This window comes from Spermophilus citellus, assembly GCF_964194105.1.
Source record: "Spermophilus citellus genome assembly, chromosome: 10".
In the NCBI taxonomy this organism is placed as follows: domain Eukaryota; kingdom Metazoa; phylum Chordata; class Mammalia; order Rodentia; family Sciuridae; genus Spermophilus; species Spermophilus citellus.
The window spans coordinates 125,514,691-125,541,247 of NC_138197.1; the positions used below are offsets into that span (position 1 = coordinate 125,514,691).

Consider the following 26,557-nt stretch of genomic DNA (forward strand, 5'->3'; position numbering starts at 1 on the left):
GGTGCAGCTGGCATTGCGACCTCAAGAAAGAGGCAACGGCTCGGGGGGGGGCAGATGGGGCATTTGGGAGGGTCTTGGGGGTTCCGTGGCGGGGGGGGGGAGCGCCCCGGAGCCCCCTCGGCTCGGTCCGCTGAGGACCCAGCTGGTCACCTGCGACCGGGGCAGGCGAGCCGGCGAGTGCGTGCGCAGACGTCAGCCTCCGAGGCTCGTGCCGCGCCGCTTTCCGGTCACGGTGCGCGCGCCAGAACCTCGGCCGTCCCCGCGGCCCCGGCCCCACGCGCCTGGGCACGCGGAACCAGCAGACTGCAGCGCCCAGGCGGGCGCGGGCGGGCCGGGGGCGGGGCCGGGCCGCGCGACCTCTGCCCATTGGCCGGAGCGGCGGGGGCGGGGCTCGGGGGCGGGGCTGGCAGAGGAGGGAGGCCGCGGGCGCACGCGGCTGGACCCGTCGCTCGCGGGCTGCTGGGCAGGTGGGCGCCGCGCGGCCGGGCCACTAGTGACGCTCGCCCGGCGGGAGAGGGCGCGGGTGCCGCCATCGGGAGCTGGGGCTCCGAGCACTCTGGGGAGGGACCCGCAGCTTCGCTCTGAGGGGAAAAGGGGGGCGTTCTCCAGCCGGAGAGGGGCGGAGCGAGGAGCCGAGCCCGCAGAAAGTTCTCCTCCTCTGGGGGAAAAGGAGGCGAGCAGGGAGGCGGCGCCGGCTCCGGCTAACTTGGAGCGCGGAACCTTGGGGCGGCGTTCAAGGCCTCCTCCCACACGCTCGCGGAGCCGAGCGCCCTGCTCCTCCTCCGGCGGCTGGCGTCGCCTGGCAAGGAGAAGGGAGCCGGGGCTCCAGCCGGGCAGAGCTGCAGAGCTGCGGGCTGAGGAGGAGGCCGCGGCGAGCTGGCAGCGCCTCTGTCCCCACCCGCGAGACCCCCGGGGCAGGAGAAGGTAGCGTAGGCGACCAAGGCGGGCTAGCCAGCCTGGGACGCGCACCCACGCACACACCCACAGTCACCCAGAAGGATCCGAGTCTCCGGGGGGCCGCTCCTGAAGACCGGAGGCGTCCCTTCATCCCTCCCCCAACCCCGGAGCCCCAGGCCGGGATCCCGGATCCGACGTCCCCAAGCCTCCGGTCACCTGGCTCAGCAGGAGGCCCCCGGGTCGGGGCACGGCAGGGCCGGCGACGGCGAGCCGGAGCCCGCCCAGTGCCCGGACCCCGCTGAGCCCTCGGAGCCCACCCATGGGGCCCCGGCTCCGCTCGCCTCCTCGGCCGGCCGCGCCCAGCCCGGCGCCCCGAGCCGCGCAGAGGAGGATCCCTGCGCAGTGACCCGGGAGCCGCCGCGGATGCTGGGAGGCTCGGCGGCTGGAGCGGCAGGCGGTTCTCCGCACCTCCAGGCGCTTCCAGGCAGCCCTCCGAGCCGTTCCAGAGGCCCGGCGGCCCGCCCTTCCCAGGTAGGAAACAAACACCCCATCAGAGCTGGGGTGCTGGGTGAAATGGGGCAGCTGAGAAGATCGAGAAGCCGTCAAGGCCAGGGAAACTTGACATGGCTTTTGCACCTACTGTGTGCCCTCACCATCTGGCAACTTTGCCTATCTAGAGAGAATTAAACACGGGAGCACCTCGTCTGTGTCAACCTGGGCGCTAGACTTTTGACTTATCCCAGGAAAGAGATTTATTGAGCTTCTACTATGTGTTGGGTTTAGTGCTAGGGGCCTTCCGTGTAAGAGATGGAGAATCATAGGCCGTTTAAGGGGGGAAGCTTGCTGCAGCCTCTGTATACCTAGTTGGAGGCGGATGCTGGGGTAAAAGGGTGGGTGGCTTCCCCTGCCCTGGCAGGGACCTCCTGCGAGGAAGGAAGGTCCTGGGCCCCTTGCTCATACAGTCCCCTGAGCTGCTAAGAGTGAGCCGGGGAAGGGCTTCCTGTACTTGCTGGCTCCAGGACCCCTCCCAGAGCTCTAGGGACTTGTCGCCTGCCTCTTTGCCTCCAGCCCTGGGAGGAGGATGGAGGATGTTGTCCAGGACCTCTGAAAGATGGGAGGTCAGGCTGGGAAGGGACGGCCAGCTCAGGGGCTCTTGATTCGGGCCTCCCCTAGCATCAGAGGGACAAGATGGGGTCCCTGCTAGTCCTCTGCCGGCACCTCCAGTTCCACCGGACCTAGCTGCTCTAGGTAGCCCCACGTTTCCAAGAGAAAATGTCTCAAAGAAAGGAACCTCGTGTTTGTTAAGACTGCTGCGTCCAGGGTCAGCAGCAGCCTCTTGACCTCCCACTGGACCTTGGTCCATGCTAGGTGTGTCTGCACCATCCCATTTAACAGTGCAACCCGGGCGGCAGGTGTGGGCAGCGAGAGGCCGGGCTGGTCTGCTGGGAGCTCCCGCCTGTGTGCTCTCTGCGTCCAGAGCTGCCCAGGACAGGGAGATTGGCTTTGCGAAGTCCGCAGGACCCTGGGGGTAGGGCACGGAGGCCAGTGACTGATGTGTGTCCAGAGGCTGGGGTGCACCCTAATGGAGGGGCTGGAGCAGTGGTGGGCAGGACGGGACAAGCCCCCCGGGGACCACACAGGGGAGGGGCACACCCAGACTCATCCTGCTGTCATTGCCTGTCTGACCTGTCCGTCTTCCAGGCAGGCCCTGGGGACAGAGGCAAGGCAGAAGGTGAATCCAAGATGCCCCTCTGGGAGCTGACTTGCAGAGAGTTTGCAGGAGAGTCCTGGGTAGTGACTGCCCCCAGCTGCCTGGAGGGACAGAGAGAATAAGGATAAAATGTGCCTGGGGTCTGTTGCGCCTGTTGCCAGCTGACGCTTCACTGAGTCAGACTCTGCTTAGCAAAAGACTCCGCTGTTGGCCGAGAGGTGCGTTTTCACAGTGCCGAGCGCCCAGGCTTTGGAGCCTAAAAGCCTGCTCTCAGCCCAGCCCAGCCAGTCATCTGCTGTGTGACCCAGGGCAAGTGACTCAACCTCTCTGAGCATCAGTGTCCCCATCAGTCAAGTGGCCCATGGGGAGCCCTCCTCTTGGACTGTTGTGAAGTCGTAGGAATTAGGCACATGCCTGGTGCGAGAGGTGCCTGCTGGTCAGCTGCACCCCATCTCTGCTCCTGTTCCAGGGACATTCTGCCTCCCAGCTGTCCTCAGAATGGCCCTGTGGGGACTCAGCAGTCAGTGCCCACATCCAGGTGTTCTGTTCAGTCTCTGGGTCTCCAAGGTTGGACACCAGACTCTCAAAAGGCCCTGCCTGCTCCTCCCTGTGGGGTCTGCCTGGCTGATGGCAGAGGCTGCCGGCCACAGGTCCCCGAAGTGCTCCCCCCCCCCCCCCCCCCGCCTGGGGAGGCGGAGGGAGGCCTGTCACCTGGCCTCCAGGTGCCTGGAGCATCACCGCCCCACGTGGCTGGGGCCATGTGAAGGCGCTGGTTCCAGGGAAGAAAGCCTCTGGTTACCTCCCCCCGTCTGCCGCTCTGACCCGGCTCCCCTTCCCACCTCCCCGCTCTGTCTCCGGCCCCTGCTGCCTCCTCTCTCATGCTCCAGTTCATTCAGTCCTTGGTGTCACCCCCGCTGTCCCCGCTGTCCCATCTGGAGCTGTCCCGTCTGGGGCTCTGGGCTGAGGCTGGGCCAAGGCAGTGATGGACAGGACCTGTCCCTGGGGCTGCTGGCTCCTTCCTCTCTTCTGCCCAGACCGAGGTGACCACCAGCAGAGTTAAGCTCCCTGCAGGGCACTTGGGGAGGGGGCTTCCTGAGGTGGGGCCTCCCCTTCTGCTTGGAGGAGCTCAGCCAGCTCCATGGGAGCCGGAGCGGGTCCTGCTGCCTGCCCCAGCTCCTCAGCATCCAGCCAGGCTGGGGTCCAGGGCGAGGGAGAGGTCCCCGGGGCAGGGCTTGGGGGGAGACCACAGGGGTCCTTCCTTATGGGCTGGGGTTAGTCATGGCCGTAGGCACTGGTGTGAAGGAGAGGCTGTGGGGATCCGGCCTTGGCCTCTCCACCCAGGCCCCTCATTAACCCGGGGGCGCATCACATAGTCTTGTGATCACGGGGCCCTTATCTGTAAAGTGGGGGGAGAGGCGGTGCCTGGGGTCCAGTCCCCCTCTGCTGGTCACTGGCTGAACAAGTGTGATCAAGTGACTTAACCTCTCTGTGCCTCTGTTTTCTCACCACTTACCTTCTGGTGTTACTGAAAGGATGAGCTGGTGACTGTGTGTGCAGCCTCAGAACACTGACAATGCTGAATGCAAAATCAATGTCAGCTGTCATCACGGCTCTATACTTAGCCCCGTCCTTGGCACAGCCTGGGCTCGGCTGGTGGACCGTCATTGTGGCTGCAGGCCGGGGGCCGGGGGCCAAGCTCGCCTATTGTGTGCATCTCTGCGGTTCATGTGTTGAGGTCGCGCTGGCAGCTGGGAGTTGGCCATGAGGGGAGTGTGTACCCCTGGAGTTGACCAATGCCACCAGCCAGGGCTCTAAAATAAATAAATACAACAGAGCTTTCTCGAGGGTGTCTTGAGGATGGTCACTGCTCAGGGGCTCTCAGCCGGGCTGCGAGGTGTGGACACGTGCCAGGGACTCACTCCCAGGAGGGCTTGCCATTGCCAGGGGCAGGTGGCCTTTCATAGATAGGAAATGATGGCGATTACCTTGGGGTTAATGGGTGAGGCCCTGGGGCTGCTGACCGGGCACCCAGGGGCGCCCGCCACAGCTGAGCACACAGAGCCCTTTGTTGAGGTGCCGCCTTCCTTGCGCAGGGAGCTGCACAGCTGCCCTTTCTCTGGCATGTGGCCCTCACTGGCCACCCAGCCGGGAGCCTCAGGTGGCGCCCCGCCTTGCAGAGGCCAGGGTGTTGCTGCCCCTGTAGGTCAGTGCCCTGGGCAGTTCTGGATTGGAGAGCTCCCTAGAGGGGAGGGAGCCCTGTGGGATGGGAGGCTTTTGAAGGAGGCCCTGCAGGGAGAGGGGGAGGGTAACTGGGGGAGGGGCTAGTGAAGCAGAGGGTGGGGTCCGGGGTCCTGGGGGAATTCTGGTGGAGCTGTCAGAGGAAGAGAGGGCCAAGGGAGGTGGGCCAGGCCGGGTGGGCCTCAGGGGCTGGCTGCTTGCATGTCTCCACTTGGGGTTCAATTTGGATCTGTTTTAGCTTTTCCCTTGAGGCCAAGAGGCTCTGGTGGCCCCGGGAGGTGTGGGGGAAGGTCCAGTTGTCCCTGGGCTGTTCCCCCACCCAGGCCTCTGGGTCTCCCCAAGGCAAGCGAACTCCCTGGGCTGGGAGGTGAGAAACTGGGCAGGAAGCAGAGAGGAGGCTGGTGGCCCGGGTGGGGAGGCTGGAAGTGAGGGTGGGAGAGGAGGCTGGGGCGCTGTGGTGGGGGCCGCCTTGGGCACACCAAGCTCAGGCCCGAGGGGAGTCCTCCCCTCCCTGTAGACTTTCCCTCCTTCTGGGCCACAGCACCCTTAGATGCATTCGAGGACCCTCTGGATCAAGCCCCAGGACTAGGGGCTCTGGAGAGGCCGGGGACAGAAGGCCTGGTTCCAACTGTGCTTAGCTTTTCTGAGGTCCAGGCCTGTGCGGAACCCTCCGCGGACTGCCGCTGGCGGGGAAGCGGGGCTTCACATCCTGTGCTGCCCTCAGACGGGCTGCGTGGACAGAGGGTGACCGAGTGGTCGAGCGGCTGGATGGGGGTAAAGAACCGCCAGGACGCAGATGCGGGTGGTGTGGGTGCAATTTTGCAGACAGAAAACTGAGACCCAGGCGGGGGAGGCCTGGGCCCACGACCAGGGGGGCAGGGCTGGGCCCTGGCCTCCTGACGCCTGTCCCTCACTTTGCCGCAGCCCCGAGCCATGATGAAGACCTTGTCAAGCGGGAACTGCACGCTGAGCGTGCCCGCCAAGAACTCCTACCGCATGGTGGTGCTGGGCGCCTCCAGGGTGGGTAAGAGCTCCATCGTCTCCCGCTTCCTCAACGGCCGCTTCGAGGACCAGTACACCCCCACCATCGAGGACTTCCACCGCAAGGTCTACAACATCCGCGGCGACATGTACCAGCTGGACATCCTGGATACCTCTGGCAACCACCCCTTCCCCGCCATGCGGAGGCTGTCCATCCTCACAGGTGAGACCGCGGGTGGGGCAGCGCCATGCCGGGAGCTGATTGGACTGGGGATCTTCCTGTCCAGGGGACAGAGCTGTGTCAAGCTGCTACCTCCCCACTCAGGGAGTAGACCCGGCAGAGCCTTGGGGACCAAATCTGGGCTCAGGTTCCTGACCTTTTAGGCCTTTGCCACTTCTCCAGGGGTCAGGGCAGGACCCAGGCGGCGGTCAGGCAAAAGGAACGGACCCTGTAGTAACAACCAGGTGGTGAGGGCAGCAGCCCCACTCATCGGAGCCGTGGGCAGGGCGTTCATTTAATCCTTGCAGCTAAATTCCAGACAAGCGCTTGCCTCCGCTCACAGGGGGAAATAAGGCTGAGAGATTAAGTGACTTGCTCCAGGTGGCCAGCGCTGGGCTGGCTGGGCTGGCTGGCTCTCCTTTACCACCAAGGGGCGGAGGTGCAGGGGGAGCTCCTGCAGATGTCCCCCTGGCCAACACATCAAGCAGCTGAGAGGCAGGTCCAGAGGCAGCCTGGGGCCCAGTCCTGGTTTCACTGCTTCCTGGTTTTGGCCTGTGGGGCAAGTGACTTTATCTCCCTGTGCCTCTGTTTTCTCTTCTGGAAACTGGGATCACGTGCACACCCGGCTCAAAGGTCCCGTGAGAATTAAATGAGTTAATACGTGTAAAGTGCTTGGTGAGCAGACATTAATGCTCAATAAATGCTGGGCTTTAAAATTGAGTCAATGTTCCTAGTGTGCCCAGTACGGTTACACTGTCATGTCCCACCGTGTCCCTCCCCTGCTGGGCAGAGGGGAGGGTGTGAGCAAGGACTCCAGGTGGCACTGAAATAGCATTACAACTGAGAGCCTGCTGCTCGGGGAGCCATGCCCTGCCCACCTCTCTCCACACCTGACCAGGATGGAGGCTCATAGGTGACCCAAGGTGAGTGCCCCGGACATGTGGCTTCCTCCTCCAGGCCTCCTTGCTGATCCTCTGACCTAGATTGCTCCCAGATCCCACCTCACCCATATTCTAAAGAGGGAGCATGTAGACAGGGGCCCTGGGTGGACCTGGGTTCAGATCCTGGCTCGGCCTCTTGGTTGGCAGTTAGATGTGTGGCCTCCTGGAGTCTCAGCCTTATGCAGCCATGACCTTAGTCCCCTGTGTGACCGTGAGGATAGAAAGAAGGCACAGGGGCCTCCTCCAGCCCAGCGGGTGTCACTGGTGTCTGCTTTTCCAGTCTTGGGGAGGGCTCTGGGACGGGTATCACAGGGAGGTGCGGGGAGACTCAGGGGAGGACCTCGAGTGTGTTTTCAAAGTTAGTTTCCAGTTTCACAGACGCACCTCCCTCCCACACTACAGAGAGGACGGGGCCCGGGACCGAGTCCCCATCAGGCCGCTGCGTCCCCCCGTGGCTGCCCCCTCAGTCTCCGGTGACTCCTCCAGGCCTCCATGAGCACATTGGCATTCAGATGCGTGTCCCTGCAGCCGCGAGCGCCCTGAGCACATCTGCTGCGGTGCCTCGTTCTCCGACCTGGAGCTGGTGTGCAGGGAATTCTGGAAGCCATTAATCCTGCTGCCGGCTCTCTCTCCAGCTGCCGCCCGGCCGGGCTTTTGGTGCTTGGCGTCCGTGTCGCGTTTAAAAATGTCAGGCTGCCACGTCCTCGGGGGCTGAGATGAGCCTGATGGGACGGGCTGGCTGCCAGGGCAAAAGCGGTGGGCGGGCTGGGGCTGCCTTGCTTGTGCCCTTCAAAACATCGAGGTCCTTCACAGGCCCCACCTGGGCCCAGCCAGCCTTGCGGCCAGCACTGAGTACAGGCCCTGGCTGGGATGGAGTCCCGTGCCCCTGATCCTCCTGTTTAGAGCACACCGCAGCCAGACGCTGTTCTGAACTTGACATGCTCGATTATGGGGGACCAGTGGGCCCTGGGCCCAGAGGGAGAAGGTGGTGGTTCTGCCAGAAGCTGGGCTTGTCCATCTCCTCCCGAAGATACGTCCCAGGGCCACCTCCTGTTCCCTCGCCTGTGAGACAGGGACTCTGAGTCTAAGTGAAAGTGAGAAGAAGCCTGGAGAATGAGATGGTGACCGTCATAGGAACTGTGACCTGGGCAGGAGTGTGGAGGTGCTGGCCACACACTTGCGACCCCCTCCCGCTTCCAGTCACTGTTCAGAGTCACTGTGTTTTAAGTGATGCCGGGAGTTGTAATGCAGGAAGCAAGGGCCTTGGAGGTGATGTTCACCTGCTCATTTCATGGTTTAGTCAAGAAGAGGGAGCACCTACTGTGTGCCAGGCGTGGGCCAGACGAGGACAGAATCGGGTTGCAATCCTGGCTTGGCATTTAAGCTGTGTGACCTTGGACAGGTTGCTTGCCCTTTGTGAGTTTGGTTTGCTCACCTGTAACGGGAAAGTAATGAAATCTCCTTCACAGAAGTGCTGCGGGAAGTTAGGGAGCAGCCAACAGGGAGCTCCAAGAGCTGCCTGTCCTTGTCATCACTGACATTCGAGAAGGCTGAGTGCGTGCCACCTGCATTCGTTATCTCCAGGAACTCTCAGGATAACCCAGTAGGCTGTCCAGATAGGAAACTGAGCTGGAGAGTCGCAGGCCACCCCAGGCCAGGTGAAAGCAGAGGAGGAGCATGTGCACCTGGGGCCCTTGGTGCCAGCATCTGGACCTTAACTATGGCCTCGGGTGTTTGCTGAGCTCCTGCTGCGTGTCCCCGGGGCATGCACTGAGCAGGACAGGCAGGACTCGACTCTCCTGAAATCTGAGAGCATCCTTAGAAATTGCTAACACTCTACAGTCCCCTCAAGTCCTCAGGTCCCCTGCCCCCAGCCCTGCAGTCACATTCAGATGGGGAGAGTAACAGCAGCTACCCCAGAGCCGCGGGGGTTTCCTCACTCTCCCGGGTTGTAGGCAGCAGCTGCTGCGGGGGAGCGGCTGGGAGGGCGGTGCCCGCTCACGCCTCGCTCTCTCCCGCAGGCGACGTCTTCATCCTGGTCTTCAGCCTGGACAACCGGGAGTCCTTCGACGAGGTCAAGCGCCTCCAAAAGCAGATCCTGGAGGTCAAGTCCTGCCTGAAGAATAAGACCAAGGAGGCGGCCGAGCTGCCCATGGTCATCTGCGGCAACAAGAACGACCACAGCGAGCTGTGCCGCCAGGTGCCCGCCACCGAGGCCGAGCTTCTGGTGTCGGGCGACGAGAACTGTGCCTACTTCGAGGTGTCCGCCAAGAAGAACACCAACGTGGACGAGATGTTCTACGTGCTCTTCAGCATGGCCAAGCTGCCCCACGAGATGAGCCCCGCGCTGCACCGAAAGATCTCGGTGCAGCACGGCGACGCCTTCCACCCCCGGCCCTTCTGCATGCGCCGTGTCAAGGACACGGGCGCCTACGGCATGGTGTCGCCCTTCGCCCGCCGCCCCAGCGTCAACAGCGACCTCAAGTACATCAAGGCCAAGGTCCTTCGGGAGGGCCAGGCCCGGGAGAGGGACAAGTGCACCATCCAGTGAGAGGGAGGGACCCTGGGGAGGGGCTCGGGCAGTGCCTTAAGGGAGGTGGCCCCAGACGCCCGCTGCGGTGTCCCCAAGAGCTCAGCAGCATTGTGTTCAAAGACCTTTGGCACCAGCCCGAGGCCCCAGGCGCCGGGCCCTGAGCATTCTGCCCTCGCCACTTCCCTCTTGTCCTCTTGTCCGTGGCTTCCCCGGACTTCGGCTGCTCCGTGGGAAGACCGACGTATCCCTGGGGACAGGGGCAAACCAGGAGCTGTCAGGACTGATGTGGGCCGAATCGGAGCCTTCCAGTCGCTGGGTTGGAAGACAAGCTGATGCTAGAGGTCGGGAGCCTCCGAGGACAAGTTGCAGACTGAGAGCCCGACAGGAGCGGCCTCCCGCGAAGGGACCCTGACGGCCATGTCCACCCACCTGCTGCTGCCGGATGTCGAGCCAGTGGGGGGGGGAGGGGCGGCGCTCCCACCAGGCCACGTCCTCCCAGGCCACACCCACCAGCCATCCCGGGCCACGCCCTCCCAGGTCACACCCACATGGGCCATGCTCTCCGGGGCTGCGGTCTGACCACCTCTCCCACCCCCGCGGCTTCCTTTGCAGCTCGTGCTGTTAGTGGTAGACAGGGAAGCCTCGCCACCTGTCCTTGCCCGGGGCCCCAACTTCAGATTCCCTGCCGCCTCTGGGGACACCTTCCTCTCTTGCTCCCCGACAGGGTCCTGTGGTCTGTCTGCATCTAACCATTGGCCTGCAAGGGAGCGGAGCGCGCCGTTCCCTTGCAGGCCTCTGGGCAGACAGGTGGCCACTGAGACTGGAGGGGAAGGTGACGTGTCCCAGGCCCGCCCTGCCTCCCAGCTAGATCAGGGCAGAGCTCTGTCGCAGGGAGCGGGCTGTCCTCTACTCTGTTCATTCCTGGAGCATTTACTGAGCACCTACTGAGTGCTAGGAAACAGAGAGGGTGAGGGGCTCACATCCCCAGCTCTGGCCTCTGTCCACCTCGATGCCTCAAAAGGAGGGGCAGCTGAGGTCAGAGCAGAGCCTGGGAGGAGGCAGGAGAAAGGCTCCTGCGGGCCTCTCCTGGTGCCCAGGCCACAGGTCTGAACTGGGAGCCCCAGGGCACTAACCACTGAGCCGCACCCCCAGCCCTTTTTATTTTTTTATTTAAGAGAAAGGGTCTCACTAAGTTGCTTAGGGCCTCACAAGTTGCTGAGGCTGGCTTTGAACTTGAGATCCTCCTGCCTCAGCCTCCTGAGTCACTGGGATTATGGGTGGGCACCACCAGGCCCAGCTGTCAACAGATACAGTTTATGTTCTAATCTCCTGAAAAATATTGAAGTTTAAGGTCAGAGGAAACCACAATAGTCACTGAGTGAGTTTTTGGAGGCCCAGGAAGGTAAGCCCCATCCGCGCCAGGTCACCCAGTCAAAGTGGCAGAAGCAGGGTTAGCTCTGGGCCTTTTGCCCACACTGTGGTGTGCCCCTCGCCCGATGCTTCTTCAGGGATCTGGGGTGTCTGACCCCTGTTGCCCCGGGAGGTCCCTGTGGGCAGTGTGGACATGTGCCCACAGGTGAATGCTGACGTCCCCGGCCCCAGCTCCGCACACCTGGCCCCCACCTGCGTCTTGCTCCCGCCCGCCATCAGTGCAGCAGCTCTACCCCCGCTCTGTCTCCTGGCTGTCCACCCTCCCAGTCAGAACCCTCGGAGCAGACCGGCCACCTGTCCATAGGCGCGTGGGGCCTGGTCTCACCCTGTCACCCCCACTGTCCCGGACCTCTGCGTTCACTATAAATTAAAGTGGATTTGTTACGAAGCTGTGGCCTTGCGTTTCCTGTGCTTAAAGAAGAGGTGGCCTGACCCCACCAATGCCAGCCCCTTCCTCCCCGGGTCACCTACTGGTGCCTCACCCTGCGTGTGGCGCCGAGTGGTCTTCAAGTTTAAACTGGGGAGGGGACAGTAAAACCCACCTGTGCATGGGATGTGCATGCGTGTGTGCATGGAATGGTCATGTCCCCCTGGGGTGGCCAGTGAGGCCCACAGCTACCAGGAGGCTGAGGAAGGAGGATCCCTTAACAACATAGAAAGAGCACGTTTCCAAAAAGAAAGGAAACGTGTTGTCACCAGCACCTGAGATGGAGGCGTCCTCCTGCGCACAGGCCCCCCCCAACACAGTTCCTCAGCCCCACCTCAGTCACGGCCACCCCTGGAGGTCAGCACGTGCGCTCCAGGATGGGGAACTTCCCGAACAGCACTCGATAGACTTGGGACAAACAGTGAGCCTCTGTGACATGAGACAGGAAGTGGAGGCCGAGAGAAGGTCCTGGCCCCAAATGCTACCAAATGTGCCTCTTGGCCCTGAGGGGTCCTCCTTGGGTGGGGTGTGGGGGGTGGAGACGGCCACTGGGTGCTGGCTGGGTGACCTGCCGTGTCTGGCTTCCCAAGCCACCTCTGCCATCCAGCTCCTCGAGACACCCACTCCTCAGAGCGCTGCATTGGCAGTGAGGATCGAGGTTCAGAGACCTCAATATCTTGCCCAAAGTGGCCCAGCCGAAGGGGCCGTTGGAGGTGCAGGACCAGAGGCTGTCTCACCTCAGAGCGGGGGAGGAAAGGATTTTGCATCGGGAAAGAGACCGCTCTGCTGTGATGAGCAGATGCCACCGAGCATGACCAGGCGCGAGCCCTGAACACAATCCCAAGAAGTAGGGCGAGTCCCTGGCCACGGGCCTCACCACCCAGTGGAGGGGTCACGACCCTCAGGACACACAGAACAAGAGGCATCAGGCTGAGGACGAGGCGGGCCAGGCAAGCCAGGGAGCTGGGGTAGGGACAGCCGCTGCTCCTGGATCCCGGCTCCCTCTGATCCTGAGCCCACGGCAGCCACGGAAGGTCTGGGTGGGAGGCAAGTCCTTTGGATGCGCTCTAGGTCCTGCCTTTTGTAACCTGAACTGTGGCGTGGCCCCCTCCCCCGTGGCAGCTGAGACTCAGGAAGGGCTGGTGCCCCGCAGGCCCTCCGGGTGCCCTGGAGGCCCCTGCTGCCTCCCTGCCTCCGTGCAGATAAGTCGACCCGGCCTCTGGTTCTTTGTCTGTGAAAGGGACGTGGGCAGGGCGCGTGGGCAGGGGGCGGCTGGCCCAGAGGCACAGGGACGGCCTCCCGCGGCCATGACCTTCTGCAAGAAGGAGCTGGTCTTCCCACTGCACCACCGACATCCTGGTCCTCACCAACAACCCTGCCCCCGGCTCCTGCCCACAGCTCTGGCCCTGGACTGGGCCGAGGACAAGGAGAAAGAGTTCCCTGGCCAGGTCTTCTCGGCCCTGGGGGGGTGGACTCAGATGTCAGGAGAGTTCCCCTCCCGTGAGACCGTTCCACGATAAGCCTAGTCCCAGCCTGGGAAGGCAGCATCGCCCGGGAACGGGAACGTGAACTCCAAGTGCTTGTTGTGTTCCGCCTCCCTGAACCTGTCACTCACTCCAGAGAAAAACTGGAGTCTGCGTCACAGCTTGGCGGGGGGCGGGGGGGGGGTGCCTGCCAGCCTCTGGGCCTCAACGGGTGCCAGGAATGGGGGAAGGAAGGGAGCTGACCTTGGCTGAAGACCCACTATGCACCAAACACTGTGCTGGGCCTGTGACGTTGGATTCTCTTGGCAAAGCTACGTGGAAGGACTATAAATCCTTTTTAGATAGGAGGGAGCAGAGGCTCAGATAGGTAGAGTCACTTGCCCAAGGTTGCACAGCAAATAAGCAGGAGAAAGCTGGGCTAGAATCCATGTCTGATTCCAAAGCACGTTCGGTCTCCAGGGCTTTCATAACCGAGCCTGTTGGGGGGCTGCTCTCGGGAGGGAGAGGCTGGCGTGGGCACTCTGCTCCACCTGGTCATTCAGCACCCAGGATTCTTCCACCTTCGGGCTCCTCTGTCTCCAGGATGTTGTCACCTTGGCATAGGTAGCGGGAGAGAGGGAGGGGAGGCACACCTCCCATTGTCTCACCCCTTCTGCACACATCACCAGGACCCAGGTGAGTGGCGTGCCAACCTGACCAAAGGGCTGAGAAACATGGTCCCCTGCTCGGCGGCCCCAAGACCAGGGGTGACTTCGCTGTGGCCAGACCTGGCTGGCCAGCTGCTGCCTCCACCCCGGCCCCGAGGCAGCGGGTCCAGCGTCAGGACACCAGGACACCGTGTCCACCGTGTCCCTTTTGACCTCACCCAGGCTGCGGGCAGCAGACACGACCGGAGAGCACCTCCCATCTCCCGGGCCTCTGCAATGGCTCAGGGGCTCCTGATACCTCATCCCTAAGTGAAGCCTGGACCCCCCACATCTCTCATCCCTCACGGTGACAGGGACCCCCCAGGCGCTCCCAGTGGCAAATGCCAGCTCAACTAAACATCCTCGGCCCACGTGACCCCGCATTTTGGTCTTTATGGGGGGCTTCCTCTGCGGCTGGCGGCTACTGCACCACCGAGGGGGGGAGGGGGCTCCTGGGTCCCTCTAGCGGCTTCCGGTTTCCCTCCCCCCAATTCTTGGGGTGCTCTGGGGCGCAGGGGAAGAGGCCAGCAGAGCGGGGAAGTTCTTCCTGCCCAGTGACCGTGCCCTGCGGGGAGGGCAAGGCAGACGGCTGAAGATGGCGTGGACCTGGATCAAGGGTGAGTCCGCAGCTCTGCAGAGGCCACTTCTGCCCTAGGAGTCTCTTGGCTGTGGGGGCCTGTGTGGCTCTTTGTGGGGCTGCTCAGCCCTTCTGTCCCTCTCGATGCCCTCGGACTCTGTGACCCTCCTGATGCCCTCGTGGCCAGGGCCTAGGGCATCACCGTGCCAGCCCCTGTCCAGTGGTCCCACGTCTGGGCAAAGCGAGATTTATGCTCCTGCCCACTCGACTCCGGGGGCTAAGTCACCGTGGGCTCCGTTGGAACTTGAGCATCCGACCCAGCCTGGCTGTCCCCCATTAGACATGTGGCCCCAGAGCCCCTTGCTGCAGGGACGCAAGCCAAGCCCTCAAGGCGGGAGCCACAGGGTGACATTCTCCGCACGCTATGCTGCCCTTCACGCACTCTACCCTGCCCGCCTGTATCTCTGACAAAGGGGGGCTGCAGGCGTGGGGGAGCTGTGCTCCTGGTGTGGCACCTGGCTTTGGAATCAGCCTCGTTAAAGTCTCAGCCAAAATGAAGGGGCCAGGGTCTGGGTCGTCTGCCAGATCAAAGGGCCTGGAAGATGGCACTCATGGAGGTCCCTGGCCTCCCCTTGGAAATGGAATGTGTGAGGATTGAACCAACCCAGGTGCCCAGGAATATGCCCTTACGAGAGAGAGAATGCATTTTAACTGCTAATAATATGGACCCTGATCATGGGCTGCCTGGGTCCAAATCTCAGTACTGAGAGTGGTGAGGCAGCTGAGGGTCCTCAGGCAAATTCCCTTTTGTAACGGTCAGCAATGGCTGCAGAGATGCTGTGTAACAAACCGCCCCAGAATTCAGTAGCCCATGACCACAGCATTTCTGCTAGGCTCACGGGTCGCTAGGTCCAGGAGAGTTTGAGTTGTCTAGACTAGGATGCCCTCATCTTTATTTAAAATGTTGACATCTTGTGTATTTTGGATTTTTTTACTTTAATTTTTATTTTGAAAATATTATTTGGCTCTATGACTGAGGACTTTTTTTTTCATCTTTTTAAACTGTGTGCCGACAGCAGTGGTCTCTCTTGCCTGGCCTCATCCCAGGCCGGCTCCTCTCTGTCTTCTTTATGACTCAGTTTCAACTTTCCTGTAAAGTTAAGGATGATAACCGTCACCTATCGGCCAGTCCTGAAGAGGAAATGAACTAATACTCAGCATGTGACCCCAATGCCTGGCACATCATCGGTGCCAGCTGGTGAGACGCTGCTGGCCCACCTAGGGGCGGGCAGTGACCCTGTCCTGGCCAGCACGGTGCTGACCGTGAGGCTCTTGTCAGGCAGCCTGGGACACACGGCTTTCTCTGTGCCTCGGTTTCTTCATGATGCTGGAATATCCCGAGGACCACCAGGGAGGTGTCCAGGAAGCCCCCGGGGAGTCCATGATCTGGGCAGAGGCTGGTCACGGTGATCATCAAATTATTTGACAGGCTCCCCACCCAGAGGTGGGCCCGGCCGCCTCCCCTGGACGGCCGACCGCTCACTGCCTCTGCCCAGAGCATGCTGGGGAGCTGCCCCAGGCATCTAAGGCCCAGTCGTGAAAGGCCACGTGTGCGGCATGGCCAGGTTCTCTTGGAGTGTCCCTGGCCTTCAGGGCACTCCCCCTGAGAATCCAGCTGCGGACCTGGAGAAGCCGGGTCCCCACTCAAGGCCACTGTGGGCTCCATCAGTTCCAGCTGTGCCCAGCCCAGACGCCAGGCAGGTGAACTCTGGGGCCTCCAGGTGACCCCAGCCCCAGGGGCAGCCTTCAGATACCGTGGAACAGGGATCACACCCAAGTGGTGGCCACGGAGCCTGAGAGCAGGAAGAAGTCATTGTTTGATGCCACGACACTTGGGGTGGATGGTCAGGTAGCAGGAGAGGCTCAGAATAGGCCCCGAACTCCTCCTCACGTCAGGGTCTCAGGTCACAGTGGTAAATCAGACAGTCCCTGCTCCACTAAGCACCCACAAGAGCCCCCAGCAGTCACATGTGACCTACTGAGCCACATGGCACATGAGGGTCTTGGACTCAGGGGCCTCTCAGCCGGCGTGAGTGAGGTCCTGCACTAGGCTCTGCAGGACAGGATGCTGGAGTTGAATCTAAGACCCCAGTAAAGGCCAACCAGGAGAACCAGGGAGTAGATTCTTAGTGGAGTGTGCAGAGGGTTAGAGGTGAGCGAGTGGTTGTCGGAACCCAGAGCAGCTCGGGCACAGAAAGTGAACAGCTGCTGTTCCTTGAAACGCACTGTATCCCAGCTGCCCCAGGGCTTTTGCATGGCTATTCTCTCTTCCTGGAATGTGCTGTCTCCAGAGACCCTGCGGGTTCACTTGCTGACTTCATTCATGTCTTTGCTCGGATGTCACCTACTCAGAGACACCTCCCCGACCTCTCTGTGTCAGGTCTCCCCCACCATCCCCTTCCCTGAATTTCTCCTTCCTGGTAGCAGGTATCACCACAGGGCTTCGTGACTCATGTCATTTGATATCTTCTGCTGCAGTGTGGACTGCAGAAGGCCCGGATCCTCCAGCTGAGCATGGGGCCTGGCGCACAGTGGGTCTTCCTTACCTGGGAAGGTGAAGGCAGGCGGGGCAGCCGCGCGCCTTCTGGAGCCTACGGTCCACAGGGCGGGGGTGGGGCAGGCGGGCGCTGGTCCTGGTGGAGCCAACGCGCGAGGCGGCCTCTCCTGGCCAGGAGGAGGGGGTGGCCGAGGGGCGGAAAGGAGAACTGGGCCTCCAGGTGTGGGAGTCACCCTAGGAGGGAGAGAAAGGTGGGCGCCCGCGATGCCCCAGGACAGGGTGCTGGCTGGAAGCCCTGCGGAGGGCAAAGGTGGGAGGAGCCGAGGGCCTTCCCGGGGTGTGGCGTTGGGGGCACCCACAGGACCTGCAAGGGCAGCTGCCTCCAGGAGGCCGATGCATGGGTCGGAGGCTCAGGAGAGGAGTCTGACTGCGGCCTGGGCCTGCGGGTTCCGCGAGCCACGAGAGGGGGTCGTGAGAGGAGCAGCCAGGACCCATGGGTGGGGGGCCAAGTGGACGCAGGGGAGGACGGCGGGCCAGGCGGCAGGAGCCGAGAAGGGACAGAGGAGGCAGGGAGGCCAAGGAGGATGACAGTTTCCCAGGGTCAGAGGCTGCCTGGAGCTGCTGGCGGGTGTCACCCAGGCTCAGGAGCCAAGGTCACTGGAGACCTGGAGCCAAGGTCAGGAGGGCCCACGGCTCTTTATGAGACTCTTAGTTGGCGAGGTCCTGGGCACGAAGAGCAGCGGGGGTGAAACAGGAGGAGGGGAGTCCAGAGCCTTCGCTGTCAGGATGCCCTCACCCTCAAGGCCCGGTGGTGACCCGGCTGAGGTCCTTGGGAAAGGCGGGCGGGGGGAGATGGAGGGTGATGGAGGACTGGGGACTCCAAGCTGTGGCCAGGATGGATCCAGGGCAGCGGCTGGGGTTTCCAGGGAGAGCCAGACGCTTTGAGAAGAAGCAGGCGGCAGCTGAGCCGGGCAGGAGCCTCGGGAAGCTTCAAGGGCATTGCTGCTGGGGACAGGAGCCGGTCCCCAAGAGAGAACAGTCGCAGCTTTCCAATGTTTTATAAGAAATTAAACAAAGGACAGATCACTTTTATCCAAAACTGAGAAAGGAGCTCTCCAGGGGCCCAGAGCTGGGTGGCATTCACAGGGACGTCTGAAAGGAAGAAGCCGGTGACACTGACCTCCAGAGCTGTGCCTGGGGGCCCGGGTGCTGGGCCCCCGGGGGACAGGGCTCTCCTAGAACCTGGGGCAGCCGGGGACAGGCGCACCCTGCGGTTCCAAGTTCTTGCTGACAGGGGCTGGGAAGATCTCTCAGGGAGGTGACCGCTTAGCTGCCTCTTGGGGATTTGCAGAATTTTACCAGGAAGCACTTCCTGGCGGTGGGGAACCACATCATTTAATATAAGCATCATTTTACTTAACAGGAGCCATTACAATATTTTTATTAATAGCTTTTACGCATTTATAATTTTGACTGCCACCAACATCCCCTCATTTTTTATCTGATACAGTTACTGCAGGTCCAAGAAATCAGACGAGACCCGTAGGAATCAGGGATACTGTCTCTGCCGCCAACTCTGGCCCTCAAAAGGAGACGGGAGCAGTGGAAAGTGAAGTCAGGTCACCTCCACAGTACCATTGTGTTCCTCGCTCCCAGAAGCCTGCCGGGATGCAGTGTGCCGTGGTACAGACTGGGGCCACCAGGCCACCGCGGTCCTGCTCTCCTCTGACAGCCACATGTCACAGGGTCCCCTGGAGTCACAGACCTGAGCCAGGGCCACGCGCTCTTAACCCACTCCTGGGCTCCTTTTTCTGACTAAAGACCAGTCAATTCTCAGTCACCCCATCTTTCCATTGTTGGCACAGCCGGGGGGACTCTCTAGAGGCCGTTTTCCAGAAAGACACTGCTCACCTCTGGCTGGTCAGCCGGGCTCCCCACGGCTCAGCGCCGCCCGGACATTTTTGCCCCAGGAAAATGATCAATTCTCCGGGCCGACAGCCGATCAAAGCCGAGTATTAAATCCCCGAGGGCCGAGGATTTCCTGGGCTTTTCAATCCCTTCTTCTCCCAATTGCACCTTTTAAGTCACCTGAAGTTCCACACGTGCACACACGCATGCACGCACCATGAACACACAGCCCAGGCACTTGCACACACATGAACACACATGTCACAGACACATATGCAAACATGGGTCCTATAAATGTGTGTGTGTGTGGCTCACACCCATGCTCACACGTGAACACATGCACACAGGGGATGCACACGGGCACGAACATCCAGCACAAACCCACAACACACAATATCACACGTGCACGCAGCCATGAGCGCACACGCAGACCTACGGACACACGCACGCACACGCACACACATGTAGACCCGCAGAGGCACGGCGGGCCAGGCGAGCACACACTGTGCCTGGAACAAGTGGGGGGGGAGACGCATCACCCCCTCCCTCCCATCCATAGGACGTCTCTGCCTTGGCACCAACGTCTGTTTTGGTATCTTGTGTGGGTTTTTTAGATCATAAGGACATGGGACTGAAACCAAGTCCCCAGCTTTCACAGATAGGAAATGAGGTCTCTGGCAGCCAGTCTGGGGAGCCAGCAGGAGGACGGGGAGCCTCTGGGGGGTCGTCACGTCTGTAGCACCCACCTCCGCCCCTACGAGGAGGCAGCACCCGCTGGGAAGCTGAGCACCTGCCTCTGGCCCCGGCTGTGTGTGCTGGTCCACTTGCTCCCGTCTCTGGTCCTTCCAGCTCGGGCACTGTGAGGTTAGTTAGCCCATCTGGCAGGTGAACTGGGGCGGGGGGTTCAGAGAACTTTCCTGGGGGGCCGCGGCCCCTGCTGTGGCTTCTTCCCCCGGCTTGGGGCTTCTCTACCTGAACTGCGTGCCGACCACCCAGGACAGGTCGGTTCCGACTGGCACACTGGGCCTGGTGTGGACCTGAATCTTTCCCACGGGCTCCCAGGCGAGGCGACGCTCAGGCCTGTGACTACACCTTGGCTGGAAAGTTCTGGAACTTTTAGAAGGCACGGTGAGGCTGAGGTTGGCTTTCTGCACTGTGCACTCGCCTGGCTGGGATGGGGCCTGGGAGGGCATCATCGAGCGCCCCCCTTTCTCTTTGCCTCGGGGCACCCAGTGCCACTGGCCTCCATTTTCTCAGCCACCTGGAGCTGAGGGGTCAGTGGGCCAGAGGGGACCCCATTCTAAAGCCTCAGATCTCCTCCTCCCAGGGGCCCCAGTAGGTTTCCTCTCCTGTCTGAGCCTCGGTTTCCCCATCTGTGCAAAGGGGAGACGATGCGTCCTGGGCCCGGGCAGCAGGTCAGAAGCACGGGCAGAGCCTGTGCCCAGCACCCTGGCCAGGTGCCCCTCAGAGTGTCCCTGTCACTGGACGCGGTGAGGCACAGATGTGGAAGTGTTGGAACAGCTGGCCCTGCGCCGTGGGTGCCTTGGTGGAGGACTACGGGTCTGGTGGTCATTGAAGGTCAGTGCCACACCAGCGTGTGGGCTGGTGGCCTGGTCTGCACTGACTGAGGGCTCGGGAACAGGTGACGGACATGCACAGAGAGGTCTCTGCGCACTGTCAGACGAGGACACACGTCCCCGTGGAGAGACACTCAGGATAAAGCCCCGGCTGACACCTGAACTCCCCTCCTCTGCCTGCACTGGAGGGAGGTGGGTTTTAATTAGAGACTCAACCCCACACGTCAGTCACGGGGCCTCCCTGCCCACGCACCTCCCCCTGGAGGGCTGGAAAGAGCATCTCGTGGGTGCCTGGGGGCAGAGGGATGCCCCAGATGCTGCTGAGCTTGGGGTTCACCCGGCATCGTGGCTGGGGGGACCCACCGGGCTGGAGCCCCTCGGCAGCCTCGGCAAAGCCCCGTGGAAGCCTGGAAAGGTCTCCTGCAGCCAGCCGGTGGTGCTTCTGTGGAGTCCCGAGGTTTCCATAGCAACCTGCCTCTTCCTGGGGTGACAATGGCCCTTTCACCAGGGGAGCCTTTTGGTGTCCGAGAAGCCCAGCCCAGAGGGGGTCCGGCTGAGCCTGTGTGATCCCGAGGCTCTGCAGTGCCTGCTGGTAGCTGGGAGGACATCCTTTTGCAAAGGGACGAGACCCCAGATGTGCAGGAGCAAATCTCTGTGTCCCCCGGGTGTTTGGGGTCCAGTCTCTGAGGACAAGAAAGCAGTCATTAGAACGAAGACAATCAGCAAGTCCCCCCACCATCCCTGGCAACAGAGAGTGGGGGCCGAGCACCTCCATCCTGGAGCCGCAGTACCCGGGGCTCAGATCCTGGCTCTGCCGCCTGTGGCTGGGTCAGTGCCAGAGACCTGGTGGCTCCACGCCTCTGTCTTCCCATCTGGGAGATGGGGATGCTCACACCACCCTCCTCTAAGACGCTCCCAAGGATCCCACGAGCCAGTGACAGGGGCTGAGCGCAGGACCAGGCCCCAGCAGGCCCTGCTCCCCTCATGGCTCCCAGCCGGTGGTTCCAGGCCGTAAGGTGGCCCCTGGGTGGGAGGCTCTGCCAGGCCCTCGGTCCTGCTTGGCCTGGAGAATGTGGACTCATTCCCATGTCCAGCGCTCCTGTCCTCTACCAAGACCTCTTTGGGTAGGCACCAAAAACATTTGGGAGGGGTGGGGTACTGGGTATGAACCCAGGGGTGCTCTACCACCCACACACCCTCCCCGGGAGGGCTGGAGAGAGCATCTCTGGGGTGCCCGTGGGCGGAGGGCTGGCCCAAGGCATCATAGACGGGGGACCTCCAAGAAGGAGCCCTTGGCAGCCGCGTGGGAGGTTCCCCCTGAGCCGCCCGTCGGTTTTTACACCCCCAGCCCTTTGTGTTTTTATTCTGAGACAGGGTCCCGAGAAGCTGCCAGCCTGGTCTGAACTTGCGATCCTCCTACCTCGGCCTCCTGGGTGGCTGGGATGACAGGTGTGGGCCGCCAAGGCTCAGGCCTCAGATCTTTAGAAAATCCTAGAGGCAGGTGGAGGCTCAGCCAAAATTAAGGACCAGCAGAGAGCCACCACCCTTGGCCCTGTGAGGCGTGGCTGGCCCGAGTCCCCAGGCCCCCAGAGCTCCTGAAGTCGGAGTGGAATGGGGGCGTGCATCCCAATTTATCCTGCAAACACCCGGGAACTAGAGGAGGTGATGAGGACCACGGAGAGCACCTGCAGCAAGGAGGGTGGTGCCCGGCCCAGCTGAGGCAGAAGGAGGCGGAGCCAGCAGGTGGGAGGCGGGGCCTGCAGGTGGGAGGTGGGAAGAGCCGGTGCCAGCCACAGGACCCGAGGCAAGAGGCAGCCCTGGCCCCTTCGAGCAACCCAAGGGTGGCTGCGAGGTTAACACCGGGTGAAGGAGGCGCCGGCCAGGCAGGGCCAGGTCCCAGCGACGCGCAGGCCGGGGACTCCACCTGATCTGAGCATCACCAGGCGCCGATCGGTTTCAAGCGCAGGAGAGACGAGATCAGATTTGCAATTTAGAAAACTCCTTCTAGCTGCTACAGTCGGGGGACAGACTGTCCCCCTCACGTGGCCCTGTCGGTCAACCCTAGGACAGATAAGGAGCCTGCCGCCCGTGGAGGCTGTTCTGGTGGGAGTCAGGGCTAGTGGGCCACAGAGGCCAGCCTCCACCGAGCCTTCAGCCCAAGGCTGGTCCTCTCAACCCCTCTTCTGGCTGTGTCCATGTCTGTCCCTCTCACGGCTCCCGCTGTGTCCCCACCATCTCCCTCCAAACTTCAAACTCTCAAGAGACCAGCCTTTCCTGAAGCCAACACAAGGGTGACTCTCCAGTCTTTGGGGATCGGAGTGATGTTGAGGAGCTGCCAAGGGTCTGGGAAGTCTACTTGGCAGGACGAAGCTGATGAGCTGATCGGTCCCCCAGCTGCATAACAAGCTGTCCTGAAACTTAGTGCCTTAAAACAACAAGGGCCATTGACCCTCGCTGTCCGCATCGGGAACCCAGGAGCAGCCGAGCTGGGGGTCTAGGCCTGGGTGTCCCCTCCTCTCAAGGCCACAGTCCCCAGGTATCAAACAGAAGAGCTTGCACCGGACCCCGCTGGTCACCCTGGCCTGGTCACTCCCTGAGAGCTGGGTTGGCCCACTCTGGCCGGCAGCTCTTCCTCGGCCCCCTCCTCCCCAGGGCCCAGCCCCCAGGGACCCGCAGGAGGTCGCCTGGTCATTTTCTTTCCTTCTACAAAAACAAAACCCCACTCTGGGCCCTTGATTTCCCTCCCAGAAAACACCAAGGACCCCAAGCCCGAGGGGAGGTCCGAACAAGAGCCCCGAAGCAGCTTCAGCCCCAGCCCCAGCCCCTGCCCTGGGTGGGTGCAGGCAAGGGGCCCCAGGACCGTTGGGGCCTGCTGTGCAGCAACAGGGGTACGCCACAGTCCTGCTGAGGGCCACTGGGGTGCGTCACAGGTGAAGTCCAAGTGGGGACACCTGGAAGGCTTCCTGGGGAGGTGACAGTAGAGTTAAACTCAGGGAGAGGGCCACCCTTCAAGGACCTCGTCCAATCTGCCAAAGGAAGAGGGGGACAGGGCGACGGGGGGACAGGGAGGTGTGGGGGAGGAGTTCTGTGGCACCTGTGCCAGCCCTGGGTGTGGTGGAACTGCGGTCCCGACTGTCACCCCAGGAGTTCTCAGAGAGGCCGCCCTGGGCTCATTCATCTCCCAGCAGACCAGCCAGAGTCCCTGGGAGGACCGGCCGCCCGCTTCCTGCCTGCTGCTGCAGATGGTGGGTGTCCTGGGGATGGACGCCCACTGTCCTGCCTTCTCGGAGAGTCCGCCTTCTGTGAAGCAGTCAGTGCTGGGATGGATCATTCCAGCCAAATGCTGAAAACAGACCCAGTCTCTCTGAGCCACCCACCACCTGCCGGCGCACAGGCAAGAGCCTCTTCCTTGAGTCTCTCCGCCCTCGGTTCCTCCCAGAATGCCAAGCAGATCATCTTCTCCCCAGTTCCTCAGCCACAAACCGGCCTCTAGATACTCCAGCTCAAACCTTGCTGTGCCTTCAACTCACCGGGTTCCAGCAACCTCAGGACCGTTTCACCTGCTTTCCCCACCGTCTCTGCTTCCAGACATACACATGGCTTTCTCTCTTGCTTTGTCCAAGTCTTTGCTTCAATCTCACCTATTCAAAGAGGACTTTTTAGCTGCTCCATCCCAAATAACCCCTCTGGGACTATTTATTCCTCCCCTCTGTTTTTTAATTCTCCCTAGCCCCTGCCACACTCTGTGTGTACACACACTCCACCTGCCTACAAGGAAGATGGGAGCTATTAGGGGCAAAGCACACCTGCTCTGAAGGCACAGGTTATTGTTTCTTGCGACCATCCCCTAACCGCTGTATTAACTGTGATCTAGAGATGATCTGGAGTGTGCGAGAAGACTGGGTGGGTCCTCTGTAAATACAGCACCGTGTTATATAAGGCATTGCAGCATCAGGGGACTTGGGGACCCATGGGGAGGGGTCTGGGAGGCAATCCCCCGTGGAGATGGAGGGCAACTCTATACGGGCTTTTAAAATCTACGATCCGTGTCTTTCCTGGGATGCCAACGTTGATGTCTCGAGAGCCGATGGCCCAGGCGGCCGTAGGGAGAGGCGCCTGCAGGTCACGTTCCGGGCTCGGCCACCCATCTGCTTCCTGATCTCCCTCCGGAGGCCTTGGTCTTCCTGTGTCGCGGGAGGCATTTTAGACCATTGATTTGTTTATTTTTAATGCAACGTTTCCTCAGCAGCTTTAGGAAGACTTCCGGGGGACCCAGCAGATGAAGCGGGGTGGGGTGCTGACAGTGGGAGTCGTGGAGCCCTGGCCTCTTGAACTTCCTGCCGCCCACTCACTGTGGCCCACCGGGGTCCGAGAGGCTCTGGAAATCCCCAGAGTCTCGTGAGACTGGTTTAAAATCCACTCAGCCCGCCGTTCTCCAACACGGTAGTGAGCTGCACCGTACCAGGAAGTTGGGCTTGGCCATGTGACTTGATTTCTCCCCAAAACGTGGGCCTAAGAGGCTGTGCAACTGCCTCCAGGGAAGGCTGTCAGACGCACCCCATCCTACTCGCATCCCTGCTCTCTGCTACGAGAATGGGCCCTACAAGGTAAGAGCCACTCCTTAGGCTGGATCCTGGCAGAAGAAACGCCTGGGCAGCCCTGGACCTGACCACAGCCTGGACGGGAGTTGCCGCAGCTGCTCACCCGGCTGCAACACCAGCAACAAAGAGATGGCAAAATCACCGCAAGAAAAAGACCAGGGGATGCTTGTTATGCAGCACAACCTGATGAAAACTGACTAATGCAGAATCCTTCTAACTTTCATGTGACTGGACCAACTCTGGGAGGGGGAGTGGGCATTTCACACAGAGTACAAAACATTTCTTCTGCTAACTTTTCAGCAGTCCTTTCTCCTTGTGATGCCCCCCCTGAAAATCCTACTCCTCCTGGCTCCACGTGTGCCCACCTACCCGTGCATTCAGAGGGTCACCTCAGGAAGATCCTTCTCTTTAGTAAACATCAATGGTGTTCCTTCTCCGCCACGGCCGCTGAGAGGAAAGGACCCAGCCCTGTTTCCTGGAAATCTAAGGTATTCCACTCGGGGTTGGATGTGAGTAGGCCCCCATCAGCAGCACACCCCAAAGCCCTCCTCGGCTCAGATTCAAAGAGCCACTCGTGGCATACCCTGAGCGAGGCCGGGTGATTTCTGGGGTTGAAGCATGCTTACTGCATCCACGAGAAGGGCCTTGGCAGCAGCGGAGCCTTTGATCTGGCTCGCAGGCAGCCCGAGCATCCCCACCGTCCTGTCTTGGCTATCTTGACTGAGCCTAATTTTCACAAACATCATTTTGAAAAAGCGCCACCGTGTGCCAGCGTGGGAGTCACCTCGGGATTTGGGGGCCGTGGGGTGGTGTCGCTTTGCCTCTCTGAGCCTCAACTTCTCCATCCACCACGTGGGCTGTGGGGACACAGTGGGCTGGGCCAGGTGACTCTCTGCCTGGGAATCTCAGGTGTGTTCTGTCCATGGCTGAGGTGAGGTGCCTGCTGTCCTCGGGGGACAGGGGACTCAGTGAGGCAAACCTGGGCCCAGCTTCCTTCTTTCCTGCTCCCTGGAAGCCCAGGATTCCTTACCAAGTTCTGTGTCACCTCCCTGCACCCCACCTTTCCTCGTCTGGCCTCACCTCCCGGCTCGCCATACTCCCCAGTCCTTGCAGATTCTTGAACACACCAAGAGGTCTGCCCCCACCCTGCCCTCTGCCGGGAGTGCCCTGCCTGGGGTCCGTGGGGCTCCACCTCAGTGCTTTTAGGGCTCTGCTCCAGGGCTTACCCTGGAAGAGGACCCCCCCAGCCTGCAGCCCGCGGGCCCCTCGATCACGCCATCGTCATTTCCTTGGAATGTCCACGAGTCCCCGTCACAGCCCGAGGACCCCCTACTGCAAGTGCTCGAGGCCGGAGGTGTTTGGGATTTCAGATTTTTTCAGATTTTGGAACACTGGCAGATTTATAAGGAACCGTCTCAGGGAGGGGACCCAAATCTAGGCTTTCAATTCATTTTTGTGGCACATGCACCTTGGACACGGAGCCTGAAGGGACTCTACACCACACTCTCAACCCACATCTGCATCTCGATGGCAAAACGTCACACGAAGTCAGGCGACCTCGGTCGGTGCTCAGGAGGCCTCAGACTTTGGGGCATTTTGGATTTCACGTTTTCAGATGAGGGCTGGATGCTCGGCCTGCCGGTCCCCTCTGGAACCCGCAAGGCGCGGTCGGTCCACTGCGCATCCCCAGCACCAGGTCTGGCACACGGGAGGTGCCCACGGGTCTGAGGAGGGAGCAGCGGGGGGGGGGGGGGGGGGGCCTGCTCCAGCCATGGCCTCAGCTTTGCC

At 61.4% G+C, this 26,557-nt stretch overlaps 1 protein-coding gene across 3 annotated transcripts; it reads left to right on the forward strand.

The window, feature by feature from the left end:
* Positions 1-385: 385 nt before the first annotated feature.
* On the forward strand, positions 386-11,334 carry RASD2 (RASD family member 2). 3 transcript variants are annotated; one of them, XM_081311107.1, is made up of 3 exons: positions 386-467; positions 5,771-6,050; positions 9,010-11,334. In XM_081311107.1, exons 2-3 carry the CDS (start codon positions 5,780-5,782, stop codon positions 9,537-9,539), a joined length of 801 nt encoding a protein of 266 aa, XP_081167233.1. In that variant the 5' UTR covers positions 386-467; positions 5,771-5,779; the 3' UTR covers positions 9,540-11,334. The 3 variants fall into 3 exon arrangements, with proteins under 3 accessions (XP_081167233.1, XP_081167231.1, XP_081167232.1); XM_081311105.1 differs by lacking the exon at positions 386-467 and adding an exon at positions 474-1,428; XM_081311106.1 differs by lacking the exon at positions 386-467 and adding an exon at positions 4,994-5,620.
* Positions 11,335-26,557: the final 15,223 nt, after the last annotated feature.